This window comes from Chroicocephalus ridibundus, chromosome 8 (genome assembly GCF_963924245.1).
Source record: "Chroicocephalus ridibundus chromosome 8, bChrRid1.1, whole genome shotgun sequence".
In the NCBI taxonomy this organism is placed as follows: Eukaryota; Metazoa; Chordata; class Aves; order Charadriiformes; family Laridae; genus Chroicocephalus; species Chroicocephalus ridibundus.
This window is the reverse complement of record NC_086291.1, coordinates 41,550,595-41,566,909: the sequence shown is the minus strand read 5'-3', so window position 1 is coordinate 41,566,909 and position 16,315 is coordinate 41,550,595. Positions and strand designations below refer to the sequence as shown.

Here is a 16,315-nt window from a genome sequence, read left to right as displayed (position 1 = left end):
TCGTCAGCTGGCTTCAGATGCTCATCTCTGTCTTTCTCACCACTGAATTCTTTGCTCTTGGTGTGCCAGTCAGCCACTGAATTTAGATGCGTTTGTAAAAGTACAGCCACAAGAAATGAGAAACTGCATCAGCTGATTTCATTCATTATCTTTAAATATGACTTTATGTGACCTCCATGCAGCCATTGATGGTTTGGCTTCCAGGTCTTGCTGGAGGTGCCAGGTTCGGCGGCTGTCCCAAAACTAGGACTGTGAATGAAGACTTAATTCTGCACCATCTAAGGAAAAAGTTGCTTTAGTTCTTATTTAAAAGGAAAGCTGTCTGTAGCATCGTCACAAGACTAACTTCCCTCCGTATGCCTATTTTCTGGGGCCAGCAGCAAGATACATGCTGTTAGTCTGCTAAACTCTTCAAAGAGGGGAAAAAAATATCCCTAGGAAAGGAAAGATCCTTTTTAACAGCATCTCTCTCTCTTAGACGCAGTTTCTGCATGGTTCATTCCACCTTCTTGTTGTTACTACAGTTCTTCTGGGGACTTGTCATTGCCGTCAACCTGTAATGGACCTTGTCAGAAGGATGGCAGGATTCAGTCCACCCCCAGCTTGCCCCAACCACTGCGTTATATCAGCCAGGTCAGGTTGAGCTGAGAAGGGAACCTCAGATTACAGGCTCCCGCTAGAGACCCGGAGACCGAGTTATGATTTATACAATTACTGCGATGCTGACATCTCTTCAGAGCGTAGCGGTAAATGATAGAGCAAGTTTAAAAGCTTTTTGCAGCTTGCCAGTATTTTGTTGTTGATACGGCCTGCCGCTCGTTAATGTGATCCAACAAGTATCCTTTAATGACCCCATTTGGGGAGCTTGTGAGACTCCGGAGGAGTGCTGGAGAAGCTCTGTTTCATGGTGCTGTACTTCTGAGACCTACTTATCTGTCATGGTTGCAGTCAACTGGTGCTTATGAACTCCTGCTCATTACGAAGTACTGATTGGAGGCAGAAGTCTCCGGGGGGAGGATCTTCTTTTCTATCCCGATCTAATGGCCTCTTGACTTTAAACTTAAATATGTTCCCTAGATAGAAGTAAAGCTAAATAAGGCTTTGCAGGAATTTTAATGTGAAGGTATGAAACGTCTTTGTGAAGGTCTTTTGCTCGACTGAGTTGTTTTTTCATGTGCTGCCAATATCTGATCCCACTTCTTGACCTTTAATATACGCTGAGAGAGAAGATTAGGATGTTTCTAATCAGCTGCATCTCCCCTCTGGGAGCACTATTAAATCCTGACTCTCAGCTTTATCTCTGCCAGGTCTTGCCAGCCCTCCGTGTTTTTGGTTTTGTTACCAGCTGAGGTCGGAGTTCGGTCACCTCAAAGGTTCTTGTTCAATTGGGGGAGTTTCTTGGATCCTTTCTGTAGGAGTTACAACACCAGTGAGCAACTCTGCTTGGAGGCAGACCTCTTCGTTTCATGTGCGTTGATGAGCCAGCCCTTATTCAGTGAAATAAAGCCCCTTTTTTTGTGTGTGTGTGTGCAGGATTATTGCTAGGGGTCCCTCAGTAATCCTACCCACTTCATCATTAGTAGGGCTTCATCAAAGGTCCTCGGTAACAAACCTGAGTGGTTTTGAGGTGCTAAGTCAGGTGTCTCGTAGATGTTCAAAATATTATGTCAACCAGTTTCTTCTGCCACCAAATTTATAATTTCGTTAAGATACCAAATTTGTTGGCAATAAATTGGTAATGAGTACTGAGTTCCGTGCTATTGTTTCGATGAAGATTTAAGTGAGGCTAGCAACTCTGCGGTGTGGCTCAGCCTACGTTACATGGCCCAGTGAGGCAGGCAAGCAGTTTAACCTCAAAGCTGCCCCTAGTCTTCGTCAAATGGAGCCCCCTTGGGTTGCCTATCTTCCCCTTTCATTTCAGCCATTGGCAACATCACTGTTGTGATTTAAGTATCGGGACATTTATCCCTGAAAGCAACAGGGACAACGGATTGCAGTGCTGACGTTTGTGCCCCCCTGAAAAGCCTCAGTGACCTAAGGAAGGGCTAAGCCCAAGTGGTCTTATTTGCCCTTTGATTCCAATGGCTCCCATTCCCCAGCGTACCTGTAGATGTCCCTGCCCCATCCCATGTTCTTGAACACTCCATAAGCTCCATAGGTACGTAGGAAGGAGGGGAATGGTCTGGAGTCACTAGCCAAAGCTGGATGCTTTGTTCCCATCCAAAAACTTACTCATCCTGCAGGCCCCGGTCTTAAGTTACTGAGCTTGCAGGGAAATCTGCTCGTAATTTCTTTCTTGTAAGCCCTTTCTTGTCGAGCAGAAATTTTGGCAAAGAAGAGTGGAGGCACTGGAGAATCCCCAGTTCTGCCTGGTTATACCAGGCCTCCTCAGATCTTTCCTTGGAACGAACAGGCAAGAGGAAATACTTTCCATTTCAGAGAAGCGTGGACAAACAACGCTGCTTCAGACGGAGAAGAAAAGCGGCAGACGGAGCTCCAGCGCTGAATCCTGCTAGCCAAAAGCATGCTCTTGCCTTTATTCAATCATTCCTGGAACACAGTGTTCTTATTGTATTCCTCCTCACCCCGCTCAGCGCCTCTCCTTGGGCTTGGGACTCAGAGATGCCCCGACCACGATGCTGGCAGGTTTGGGGAAGTTAAAAAAAGCATCAAACACATCTCGGAAATGGACCCTCTCCCTCGCCTGACGTTAGGTAAACGTGTTTTCTGAAAACCTGGATCCCGTTAGAAAGGTTCCCGCTGTCTGGAAAACAAAGTACTCGCTCGCCTGGTTTAGTCATTAAGTAAATTTGTGGTTTGGTTGAGACGAAAAATAATGAAGAAAAGCTGTTGAAATCCCGGGATTAATTTGATAGTTTGCAGGCAGTGGTGTTTTTAAGTGGAGCTGCTGCCTTCTTTTGGTTATGAGCAGACCCAGGTATAAAACTGGGCTTCCCTTTCTCCCCGCGCCCCAGAGGCAGGCATTTGGAAGTAATTTGTTTGACGAAGGCCCTCTCTGCACAGGCAAGGGGGATGCTCTGGGCTGGAAGCCGCATTGTGTGGGTGTCTGCACGGCCAGCCCACGGCTGGAAAGCTGGGAGATGCTTTTGGTCACTGATTTCGTCGGCGGAGGGTGCAGCATCCCGGGCTGCCGTCGGGTGGGAGGAAGGGACGGATGGTCGCTGGCTTGACGTGACATAACATGGAAGGCTCTGAACGCTCGGGGGGTTTGCTGGTATTTTTACATCTGCAGTGTGAGAGTTGTATTGCCCCTTCTGGAAAGAACCGTTTCCTCTGCGACTCCTTTACGCATCTCCCAGCTGCTCTGCCTGCCTTCCCAGGGAAGGGAAACCATGGGGAAAAGGCAAAGGAGCCTGTGCAGGGAGCTCTCTTCCCCCTCTCCACCAGCCCCAGTTTGTCTGGGAGAATCACCTGGGAAAGCAGAGATGTGGGAGCTGGCACTGCTGAAATGGCTTCTGTGTGTGTGCATCCACTTAGGCGCGCACACACACATATAAAATCACTTGCCGTATTAAGCATAGATATTACTTCACTGCGAGAAGCCAGTTGGCAGAGCGGAAAGCTCCTGCCTATCAGCCTCTTGCCAAATTTTCCCCATCTCTCAGCTTAAGCGAGGGGAAAGGAGACTTCGTTAGTATCTGTGTCCGTGCTAGCAAGCCCCGTGGTCCAGGGAGAGCACATTGGGAGGGTCAGGGAGTGGGGTGAGGAGTGCGTTCCCACTTGTTTTGGGGGGGTTTGCTGTGGGGTGGTTCTCACCCAAACCCTTCAGCAGTTGGAGGGCACCAGGAGTGTGCTGGAGGACACCGGAGCATGCTGGAGCACAGCATCCCCTGCCCAGGGATGGGAACCCAACTTCCTGGGCACACTGCAAGGCTCATGTAAACAGGCCCTGTGATTTGAAAAGATCTGTATTTATTTTAATGCAAGATGAGACCTTAAAGCACATGGATGCTACTGTTCTGACATTCCTCCTTGGGCGTGTTGTCCTGGGCAGGACCTCTCTGTTCTGGAGGCGTTAGGAGGGTTTGGTCCTCTGGTTCAAGGTGCTCTCACTGCGTTTGGGATGCACTTTGATGGGATGATCCACAGGACAAGTGGGGATGTTTGGCACATCCCTGTGCGACCTTGATTCTGTCCCTTCTAATAAATATTAAAAATAGTTCTTCTATGGAGTATTGTCTGACAAAGGCCATGGCACGGAGGCGAGTGGCTTATGGGTGGGAGCAATATATCCTGGATATCCAAAATGCAGACAGGAGATGCTGGGTTTGCCCTGACTTTGTAGCTCCTGAAGTCACTGAAGAGGTTTTTGAATGACTGATGGAGCCAGGCTGCTCTAAAGCAGTTCAATCACAATTAACACAGCCAAATATCCTGTATATTTTATAGTAAATGTCCCTATTTGATGTCAGCCTTTCATAATGGATAAGTATTCACATTAATCATGCCATCATGTTAAAAAAAAAACCAGACCAAACTCTGTTATGGCATAAATTCAGACTAATATGTTGAAACGAGTCTAAGCAGATACCTGTTATTGTTAGATATGGAACAAAATGTTCTGCGACCTTCACTTTATTTCAGGAAGATGATCCAAGCATCCTGTTACTTTATGTGTAGACAGTTTTGCCCATATTTTCTCTTTTATTTTAATTCATTTCTTGTGTGTTGAGCTATTAAATAAATGAGGGGTTTGGTCTTATTCTAGGGAAGACGTGTGTTGTTTTTAGGAAGGACTTGACTTTACTGTGTGTCAGAATTGGATTTTTACAGTTTTGATTTTAAAGCTGTAGCTAGTGGCCAAAATATAGTATTACACTGGGGCAGAGAATGAGCACAAGCCTCACCTCTGTTGGGGAGGAGGAGCTGGGAGCGCTTATTTGTAGATGCAGGGTCAGATGAAATCTTGAGGGACTTGTTCTGCAGTTTTCTGAGAGCCTGAGAAGGTTCGGTGGCAATAGGGCAATACAGCCACAATGTTCAGCCCATCCAAGGCAATTTATTTCCTGTATTTCAGCCTCCTGCCTAGAATTCTGACAAATTCTAAATCACTTTTCTCACCCACCTTGCCGTATCCTGTGATCTAAATTATTGGTTTCGATGAATGCGTCTTCTGTACCGTAGTCCTGCCCGAGAAGTGGTATGTCCTTGGTAAATGCAAAGGAGTGAGAAATTGGAAACTCGGGCTGGTAGATCTTGGGTTTAGCTTTTGTAACTGTGCTTTAATACTTTGCAATAATTACTGAAGCTCCCCATAAAATAATCTCCGCGTACTCCTAAAATGGAATTGAATGCCTTAGAATAAAAGAGAAGAGGAGACCTTATCTGTACTTCTAGTTAAGTTTTTATTTATTTCCCTTCTTCCTCCAGCGGGGGAGGATGAATAAGCACGGAAGAAGATACAGATTTGCAAAGGCAAGGAGTGCTAAAGAGCGTCGTTTTTTTCATCAGCTTTTAAAAGCCAGACTGTAATCATAAATTCCCTGATAGCTGGAGCATGCAGAAGTTGTCTTTAAGCCTACAAGTGACAGGCTGCTGTTGCTTTTCAAACTTCAGATTTCTTTTTTTTTTGTAAGACACAACTTTGATCTGGTTCCTTTGTAATGCTCTGCAGAGCGCCGGGGCCGCTGCGCTCGCCGGCTGCAGGGCTGGAAGTGAACTTTCTTGGCAAGAGCCATCTGGAGACCTCAAAGAACAGATTAACTTGTCCAGAATTGATGTGATCTTTGAAGAAGCTGCCCTTGCCTAGAACACATGTGATTAGCTTGACATTGGCAGTGATAAAGTTGAGATGCACAGCAGCGTCTGAGTACCCAGAGTAATTGGGAAGAGTTTTAAGTGGAGCAACCCTGAGGATTTGCAATCAAATTATCAGCTAAATCCCCGATTTTAACCTCTTGAGCAGACTTTACGTCTTCAGTGCAGGTTAAATCCAGTCAGGAGTAAAGGTTTTCAGCTTTGCGTCTTCGTAGATGTTTTGTTCTTAGCTCCAAAACGTACCCGTGACGATGTATTGGGGAACGCTGTGAATGCTTTGTGACAAGTTTTATACCCACTATGGTGCAACTTCTGTGATGGTTGTTGGTACCATGGATTGGAAACGGAGACTTTTCTGTTCAGGTGGTAGATTAATGTGATCTTGTCAGTCAGACTTCTTGGTGGATGCTCTTCTAATCCCTTGTTTAAAGGTGACCCTGCCGCTTGGACAGTCTTGTCAGCACATGCTATTTAAATATGCTGAAGGGATTTGCTTCGGCTCGTACATCATAAGCGACCACGTGCACCTTTTAATTTGATTGACTGGTTGTGATAATGAAACGTGGGATTGCATGAAGGATGTGACAGTCACCCGCTTGTTGGTAGAGGTCAATATGGGAAGGAAGGGAGCTCTGCTTGATCGTGGCTGGCCAGCTAAGAAACTCGGCATGCTGTCATTTTTGAAGCTTTTTTTTTTTTTGGGGGTTTTTTCTCTTGGGTTTGAAGCTTTTTTTTTTCTCTTGGGTTTTTTTCTCTTGGGTTTCTCTTTTTTTTTAATGGAAAAATTAATTTTTTCACACTGAATAAATGGGAGATGTTAAAATAATGAGCTGGAAGGATGTCTCAACATTATACTGCGTCCTCCCAATCACGAAGACAAAATGACCAGAGATACCAAATAAGTGTAGGGCTTAGTCCTGGTTCCCTCATGGAAATGTAGTTCTGGAAATGGTCATCTTTAAAAACCCAGGGCTATCAGAGTTTAAACTAAGTTGTCAGAAGTTGGTGTGAAAAAGCAGGGTGGGAGCGCGAGGACTTGCTAACTGGGTCTGGTTGAGTTGCAGCCTTGGTCCATGGTCTCTGGGCACCATCCCTTGGCTCAACCACCACCCACCAAAAGAGGAAAGAAGGAACTGTGTCTTGCCATGACGTTCCTTGCCACTGTGCAGGCAGGAGGATATTGTAGCTACTCGACCTGCCATCAGCTGTGGTGACAGACCCTGAGTTTCTGCAGAGCCTGTTTTGGGGTGTCCTTCCCTGGGATGTATCCCCGACCCCACTTCTCCTGCAGCTTGGAGCTTCCCAAGGCTACTCATAACGTTTGAGTGATTATCAGCTGCCTCATGGCTCAAGATGTCTAGAAAATGGGATTTCTCCCACATTATAAATAAGCTGCTCACCCAAATCCTCGTCACCAAAGGTTCAGAGTATGTCATGTGAGGAAATCTTCTGGAAGCGCTCTTTGGGGGAACCTTAGCAGAATGTGGTGGGGTTTTGTGGTTGTCAGCTTCATGAGTCTTTACCTCTTGGGCTTACTAATCTAGTGCTGCTGCCTTGATAGTGCAGGGGTTTAGAGGTGCCTCGCAGTGCCACCACGGAGTTGGAGAAGACCTTATCTCAGGGTCAGGCACGTGGGAGACCCTTGCAAGAGGAGGACTGCCAGCCTGCCATGATTTCATCACACTTTTTTTGAGTAAAAATTTTCTCCCAGAAAATGTCTGCCTCATAAAAATTCAGTGCTAGAGCTGGAGAAGATGGTAGCAACAAAAACTGATGGATCTGATCAGCTTCTCAGTTAGACTGGGAGCTGCTCCAGCCACACTGGAACTACTAGCAGACTTGGGAAGACCATTTCTCACAGGCGTGTCAATAGAGTGTTGTGCAATTTATTCCCTCCAGTGAACATTTAAATTCTACAGAAGTTAGTTGCCTACAGGTCTTTCATCTCCAAGGAAGTTTCCTTTTTGCCTTAGGTTTTTTTTTTTTCCATGCTTGATGAAGAACATGTATGAAGGAGGTATGTAACTGTTGAGAACCAAAGGGAGAGCCGTGTGGATTTGGGTTTGCAGGCAAGATCTGTGAGGTCTTTCTCTCGCTGTGGATTCTGAAGGTGATGCAGGCCCTATGTTTGGCAAAAATTGGGGACTTTGCATCTTTGATTTAAAACTGAAATAGCCGTCAGGTGGAGTTGTGTGTAGGAGACTGGGGATCCCAGCCTGGAAGGAGAAGGATGCCCTTAGGGACTCGCAATGCAGTGGGAACTCCAGCTAGGGCAGGAGGACCGAAGAGGACCTCACCTCTCCTCTCGCTTAGGTTGAAGCTCCAAGATCTGATGGTGCTAATGTTCAGAGTGCTGTGGGGCTGGTCTTGGTTGGAGGACCTGGAGATTTGGGGTATCTGGGGATGGGATGCAGCCAAGACAACATGCAAAATAACCTGACCAGGTAGAAGGAAGTGCTAAAGAGATGCTTGCTGGTTTTCTACACCACTTTTGGCCCTTGTCAGCATTACCGGAATTGACAGGGATCAGTGGAGGGCTTTATGCAAAGAAAAGGCAGCTGGTCAGGTTGACTGACTTGGGTCGCTGTGATCTCTATTATAATTGTTCCCTATGTGATTATTTTGAGGGTTGAGCAACCGAGAGCTGCAGAAGAGACGTGCAGCTTTATTTCTGCAATGTGTGAAAAGTTCTGTGTTCATTTCAAAAACCATTCATTGCTCTTTCCATCAAAAAAAAAAAAAAAATCCGGAAGTCTGCAGGAATTTTTGTGAAGTCTAACTTTAAATGCTCACCTTTCCTTTTATCGCCCTTATCAGCACATAGAGCTCCGTATGTGAGGTTTTTAGCTGACATTTCAAATTGCTCCGAGTGTGCCTGTATCCCTTTTAAAGCAGCCTCCCCTCCCAGATCAGAAGTGACCGGGTTGTTTTTGGGTTTTTTTGTTAGACTCCATGTTCCTTTAATGTTTTCCTCCTAATAGATGTTGAAAGCGTTCTTCAGAGGCACGGCACAAAACATTCAAATAGTGATACGAGCCAGCTGAAGAGAGTTGTCAGGGAGAGGGAACATTAGGAGAAGGATTGAATACAGATGGATTCCTCAAAAGTAATGTAACCTGTTATGATTGCTTTGAAATCCTATACCCCTTCCATCTACTTACGCTTACCGAAAGTTTACATTTGCATTGATGTATTAGAGGCAGAGCTAAAATGGAAGTAATCCCTGTTGTATACATGCTTAAGTGTTGTAATTTTAGCTAAATACAACAGTTGAGACGAAACTTTTGCCTGCATCCTCGGTGGGAAGCCCACAGCCGTGGAGCGCTGCAGGAGAGCCCATCCATCCCGACTCCTCCGGAGTGGCCAGGGACCACCCAGCACCCATCTGCTCACTCTTAGGTCCTTCAGCCAACTCAGATCTGTACCCATCGAACTCTCCTGTCTTTGTATCAGCAATTACAAAGGACAAACTGATTGATCTCTGCATTTGATTCTATATATCATAGTGCTTTCTTAATATACTGCTAGAATAATCCGTGCCTCATCCAGAGAGTCCTGGCAGAAGGTCCACTAGAAGTTGATGCTATATTTTAATTGGGTTGTCCAAAAAACAGCCTTCTCTCTGACCGCAGGGAAGGCCTGAGCCATCCATCATTCCTGCCTCAATTTAAGAGGTTTTACCAGCCTCCATCACGCAACCGTCACATCGGATGCGACGGGAGGGTTGCACTGCACAGCGCTCCTTTAATGTTCAGAACTGACCATTATTCAAGGGGAGAACTGGTGAAGGGGGGGCGGTGTGGTAAGGTTTTCACTGATTATGCCTTCCTTTTTAGGGTGAACTTGTTCAAATTATTTCCAGCCTTAAATATTTGCCCTAGACAGCAGTTGTGAAATCTGATGGAATGTAGAAATAAGGTTGCTCCAGTGCACATTGACAGTGACAGAAAGTTTGCATGCTAGAAGACGTCCGTGGTGACTCGCCATCTCAGGGTGCCCATAAGCATTCGTACCCACCTGAGTCTGTACCGCACCCGAGCGTGGAGAAACCTCACAAGGCTCCCTTTGCCTTGTGAAAAACCTCCGTTGACTCAGTTTTGAATGCTCTTCGCACCACTCTGCAACTGTACTGAGCGTCGTCATCCGAGGAGAAATAGCTTGGAGTTTTGGTTGGCTTGTGGCAAGTAAAATATTTGTTTTCTCTTTGTGAGAATAGGAGGATAATTTGTTTCTGACTCCATAACAGACCTAAAACAATATGATTTTTTCTTAAGTGACCAGTGACCGTCCATGACCCCGTGTATTACAAGGAAAATTGTCTGATTCTGTTTCTAGGAGCAGAAGGGCATGGTGAAGAGGAGCTGGGTGAGCGGTGTGCTATAGCCCTGTCGAATTTGGGTTTTAAAATACTTTGGTAATGCTTCCATCCTTGTACAGCGAGTACCATATTATACATAAATCATTCTGAAGACCTCTGCCTTCAATGGATTGTCTGCTAGTCCCGGTCCGTGCAGTGGCCATCCTGCGTTCATACTCTGTGCAAATATACAGAAACCGCCAGCTTTTCCCTTCGCTGGTGTCTTCGCCTCCGGTCCTTCCATCTGTGCCTTTCTCATGGGCTTCCTCGTCTTATCTAAATGTAAACTCATCAGAGCAGGGGCTCTTTTCTGTTGTCTGTAGGACTTTAACCGCTGCAGTACAGCCCGAAAAGCTTTTCACAGCAGAACAGGGAAGCATGATGAGTCCTCCTTGAAGGTGTTTGCTCAAGGTTCATTACAAACCACATCAACTAGGTGCCGGTTACTGAGTTACTAAATAAAAGATCATGCTGATGAGCTTCGTGATCTGAATTAAAACAGGACTCTGGTTTTCAGAGCTGGTAACAGAGCTTGGAAAAGCCAGGAATTAATAAACTTCAGGATATCTTGCAAATGCTTCTCTTCACGCAGAGGGGTAGTGGGGGATTAAATGATGCTGTGTTGGTGTGAACCTTTCAGCTCATTCCTTCTCCTGGCAAAATTACAAAATGACTTGCAGTGACAACAAGATGCCTGCGTGGCCCGACTGTCCTGCGGTGTAGCAGAGCTGGAGGCACGTTGGCAGCCGTAGCTCTTCTATGCCAGTGGCAGAATCAGTGTGAAGGAGCTCTTGCCTGCTTGTTCCTCAGGCTGCTTCGCCCTTCATGCAGGTCTCCTCCTGAGCGAGGAGCTCGCTTCCCAAGCTAGCACACGCAGGCAGGCTCTCTTCTTACTTTTTGTTTAAGAGAAGGAGGTTGGCCTGCTTGCACATATACTTGAATAACCTGTCTGCAGGACAAGGCATGTGGTTGTGTACAAAGTAGCCTCCATAGATCCGTGGCCAGATTGTCCATTGGAAAAGCTGGTGCGATTAGATGGTCCTTCCTGGTGGAATTTGCAAGCGTTTGATGTACCCGAGCGTGACGTTCGAGGTCAGCTTTAGGTACTGTGTTGTAAGCAACAGCCATTTCTTGCTTTACCTCCCTCCCTTGGCAAACTTGTTGGAGTAAAAAGGGATGTAAAAGCAAGCGTAGAATGCATGAGCCGCGCTGCGCATCCCTCACAGTTGGAAGAATGGAAAGAAGCCTGATTTGACTAAGAAAAATGCTGTCTTATTATCCAGGTATTGCTTTTAGATGTCCTGCCATGCTCATAGAATGACAACGCTAAGCAGTTAGCTGATGGACACCATAGATCCTGATGGCAACTGGGCTTCTTCCATGTAGTCTTGTTCCCTCCCTTCTTCATCTCTGACAGTGTCATCTTCAGTGCTTCATGATTCCATGTTGCTTCCATTTATGGGTCAAACTGTTCATGGTTCTACCAGTACAACTTAATATGAACACAGCTTATTCTGTAGCCTGTGGCAGATGCTGGGGCTCCAGGCAGAGTCTTCCTGCCCAGTGACACAGAGTATGGTCAAGGTCTTGTCCTTCTAATTTGACTCTCTCGTTTTTCTTGCAGGCATGGGTCATGGAGAGAGCCTGTTAACCCTTACTATGTCAACACGGGCTACGCTTTGGCACCAGCGACCAGTGCCAATGACAGCGAGCAGCAGAGCATGTCCAGTGATGCCGATACGATGTCGCTGACGGACAGCAGCGTGTAAGTAACTCCTGTCCCGTGAGACAACAGCACGTTCGTTTCTTTTGCGGCGGTGCTGCTGTTGTGTTGGTCTGGGGGACACTTTGCCACAGCTGGTGTTGGGGGGAATATCTGACTAGCCCAAGGTCCTGATCGTTCTCACTTTCTTTTCAAGCGGGATTGTTTGGTCACTGTGCAGGCTACTCAGCCTCGCCAGTCTCAGGAGCATTTGCAACATCAAATGGTTTGAACAAACTGAAATAAACGGTGCTCAGTCAGAGTTCCTGCAGTGTTTTTTGCCAGCTGCAAGCAATATTGGAAATGTTGGATGGCTGTGCAGTAAGTGATTTGGGATGTAGTATCTTCTGAATGTCAGAGAGAGCTTTTTACTCACCTGGGTACTTCTTTGCTGCCAAAGGTTTTGAGGTTTTTTTGAGGTTTTTTGCTGCCAAACTGTGCTCGGTCTGTGATTGCCCTTCTGTAGGATTGGTGACTGACCAGTTCTAGTTTATGTCTGGTGACCACTGCACTTTAACACAACTTGTACTGATAAGCCCCTGCCAAATCTTTTTTGCTTTTTTCTAGTTCCTACCTTCCTGACAGTGCCCTGTATCTCACCCATGAGATGCCTTCCTTCAAGATGGCCTGCAAAGGGAGAAAAAAAGGGCTACGAGATTTTTTTGTGACTGCATCTCTGTGATAGAAAAAAAGGATTTGGGCAAAAATATTCAATGTTTGGTCTGTTTTTAGTAGTGCAAATGCAAAGTGTCTTTCTGTAGAGCAGAAACCCTTTGATTCTTCAAGCGAAAGATGACAGGTTTACAGAATTAGGGAGAGGGTTTTATTAACAGCAGCGCTGTAAACACAGAGTCCTCCGAGAGGCTCGTTTAGTGTCACTGGGAATGTCAGGAGCTGTCAGACCTTGTTGGAGAAACTTTCCAGCCTGTGTCGCGGAGGTTGTTAGTGGGCGCTCTGACAGCTCCCCACCTGCCCCCACTTAACACAGGGAACCCATGAATGTGTGACGTGGTCAGGGGGCTTCTGTGTTGCTGCCGTGGCTCTGTGCAAGCCAGTAGCTCTGTGGAATCTCGGAGCCATTGAGGAGCAGCTATTTAGTCCTCTCTGCTCACTGCCACCAGCTCCTCGCACCTTACCCGTGCAGACCTTGGCCAAAGGGACACGGGAGGCAGAGGATGCCCCTGGGATGGAAAGCTGTGGAGGACTGGTAATTAAAGGCTCAGTTCGATACAAATCCATCTGCTTTGCCACATCCTTCTGTGATTCTTCATATTCATCAATTTATATGGAGGAGTACTCTGAAGCTAGCAGGGGTCGTGTAACTTCTTGTTATCAGGAGAGGCAGATGTAAGAACTTTTCAGAATTAATTAGCTTTTAGCACTTCCTTTTCCACTGGTCCGGCGGGCTCATGGGGTTGCACTGACGGTTATACCTGTGATAAGTTGTGATCATTTATGCCAGAGTTCTTCACCCTCCTAATTTTTATTTCAGTAGCCATAATTTATTTCTTTCACAGGCAGAATAATTTCTGTTTGACCATCCTATGCATTCTTTATTCTTTTCTCCTTTTTCCTTTAGGCATTTTATCCCTTCTATGCCCATCATAGTCTGTTTCTAGGACTTTAATTACCGCTGATACATGCGCTACCTTCTGCTAATAACTAACCCAATCTCAGTGGTTCATTTTAAGTAAGTCTCAAAAATCACAAGAGTAAACCTGTGATCTCTCTTTCTGTGCATCTCAAACTGGATGCATGCAGATTGATCCCCAAATTGGGATTCTGGACATCCAGCCTTGACCTTTGGATTGCAAAGACTCTGTCTGCTTTCAGCACTTGCTCTTCATTACATCCTTTAAAACTCCAGTACCAGGTTTTGTTCGGTTTTTACATGGCATTGCTGAGTTTCAAAGGAATTTTTGCAGAATTGCTCAAGGCAGCAAAAATGAAGAACAACCAGACGCAAGTTAAAGAAGGGACTCCTGCTGCTTGACAAGACTTGCATGTCTCGGTGCTTTGAATTTAGGCCTCCTCTAAGGAAAATGGCAATGAAAGCCTCATTTGCTGATGAGCGAGGTTATTCCCTAGGTCTGCTGTTTACATACAGCAGTCAAGCTCAATAATGAAGAAATCTGGCTCCTGCTCCAAGGTAGCCCGTGAACAGGGTGTGATCCCAAGGCGGAGACCTCTGTGACCCTCCATCAGAGGAGAGTGTGTCCAGACAATCAGGATGCAAATGTCGCCTGATTGCAGAGTGCTAATAAACCAGGAAAGCAGGTGGGCGCACAGAGAGCATGGCATGATGCAAGCCGTGCTCTTCCAGTGTTGGCCAACTCAAGTCAGTGGAGAAGGCAGACACGCTGAGCGGTTGCTCGTACCCTGATGCGTCGCGGTTGTCACCAGCTCCCTTCCAAGCTTTTATACTGTATTGATCATGGCAAAGCGGGGTTTGGATGTGGCTGCACCCACAGCCCAGCCATGCAAAGACCTGGGCGATACAGCTGGGGCAAAAGGAGACGGGCACAGGCTTTTCATGAGCGCCCGGCTCAACAAAGTGTTTTTAAAAGTAATTTCTGTCGTACCAGCTACAAGCACACTTGCCTAAAAGACAAACTTTCAACAGGATGTCTTTCCAAGCACTGGTAAATATTATTGTAATGGGTTGAATTTATATAACGAATATGTTATCAGTCCCTGTTGTTGGAGGAGTTGGCTTTTTGAGTGGCATGAAAAACATTGCTTTTAAATGCCTGCGCTCCGCTGATTATTTTTCAGTCTTCCTGTGTCATACGAATTCCTCTGCCCTTGTAGGCAAAGCAGCTCCGGTCCTCTCTGCTCAGACCTGTTTTTATAATCGGCACGGCAGCTGTGTTGTTTTAGCTGGTTTGTGTGGAGGCAAGGTCTGGAGAGGACACGGTGAAAAGGTCCAGCGAGCGCTGGCCCCGTAACCGCAGGTGGGGTGAATCGCTCACCACTGGTGGTCGGTGGTGGGTCAGGGCTTTGGGGCTCTGCCTCACCCGCCACAAGCTGGTCGGAGCCTGCCCCAGGCTCGCAGCGGTGTTTACTGGTGTGTCCTGAACTGCTCTTGCTGTCTCGGATAACATGAATAGCATCTTCCCCAGGCGGGGGAAACAGCCTCTGGGTGGTGGTGGGGGGTGTCACAACAGAGATACTCAAGGGAAATTAAGGCAAATCTAGGTAGGAAGGCAACGGGCAGAAGCTGAAACGCATTAAATTGTCATGTGATGTTCCAATTCAGATGCAAAAACGCCTTAGGACCGTGTCTGTCTTCTCTTTATTTCTGCAAGAGCTTACTTGGGTAAACAAGAGGTAATGTCTCCTCTTTAGCTCAGTGTTGTGGTCCAACTAAACAACAATACTCCTTCCTCTGGGTCTTATCATGTATCCTGCCTTATCTTGGTTTATCTTGCCTTCCCCCAGGCGCTTGGGAAGCCCTTGGTGCTGGTGGGCTTGAACGGAGGGATGCTTGTTCTTCCCCAATTCCAGTCAAACCTGCCCCAGAGTAAGGATGGCCGTTCCCCAGGGCACAGGGGTTCAGGACAGCGGTTACTCCTTCAAAAAACCTTGCGGATTAAATATTATTCCTCGGATGACTGGCCTTTGGCCAAAATGCCTGGCGATTTTCCCATCATGCTTCTTTTATGCGAGAAAGGTCTCTCAGTGACGGTGGTGCTTTGATAAGAGTAATTGGTAGAAAATATCAGCTTCGCTGTGGTTTTGTTTCCTGTCCTTCTTACGGCCAGTGATCCAGAATGACCTTGAGTTCTGCTATATTTAAACAAGTTTTTTAATTTAAAAGATCCTCAGTGGTGATTTCTAACTAGTTAGGCTTAATGGGTGGGTTTGGAGGACGTCTATGGAGAAGCAAAGACAGCTCTTGATAGAAGGGTCCAACTGCAGAGCCTCCAACCTCCAGAGGCTCTTGCAGGTCGGTTGGGTTTGGAGAGGAACCCCCCTGCATTTTCCCAGTAGCAAATCATTTGCATTATCATTAAATAAACGATAGAAATACTCTTGCTGCCCCCGTTGCATTTCAGTGCAGAGCTTTCTGGTGCTAGAGAAAATCACGTGATGAAACAAGGAAAAACAGTTTGGGAAAGTTTTATTTTAAAAGTAGATGTGCTCTAAAAAAGTTTTGATTTTTTTTTTTTATATATATATTATTTCTCTATCTATTGAAAATATCTCAAAGCAAGCTACCTGACAAAAGGAAAACAAAAGTACGGTATTGGTTTTCCTTGCTTTCCCCCCATCTATTGAATAAGGTTTTGTTGGGATAAAATTAAAGTGCTTATCTTTGAATTTGCTTCCTCTGGTTGAGTTGGCACAGTACATTGAACGAAGGAATGTTCCAAGTTCAGAGGTGGCATTGGGGAATCTAGTTAAAATGACATCAA

General features: G+C 46.2%; 1 protein-coding gene across 3 annotated transcripts in view; it reads left to right on the top strand.

Moving 5' to 3' along the window:
- Positions 1-16,315, top strand: part of AXIN1 (axin 1) — an 89,165-nt gene that overhangs the window by 44,142 nt on the left and 28,708 nt on the right. For all 3 annotated transcript variants that reach the window (XM_063342938.1, XM_063342936.1, XM_063342937.1), the window contains one exon: positions 11,760-11,900. In XM_063342938.1, coding sequence (XP_063199008.1) covers positions 11,760-11,900 — 141 coding nt within the window. The remainder of the gene's footprint in view (positions 1-11,759; positions 11,901-16,315) is intronic.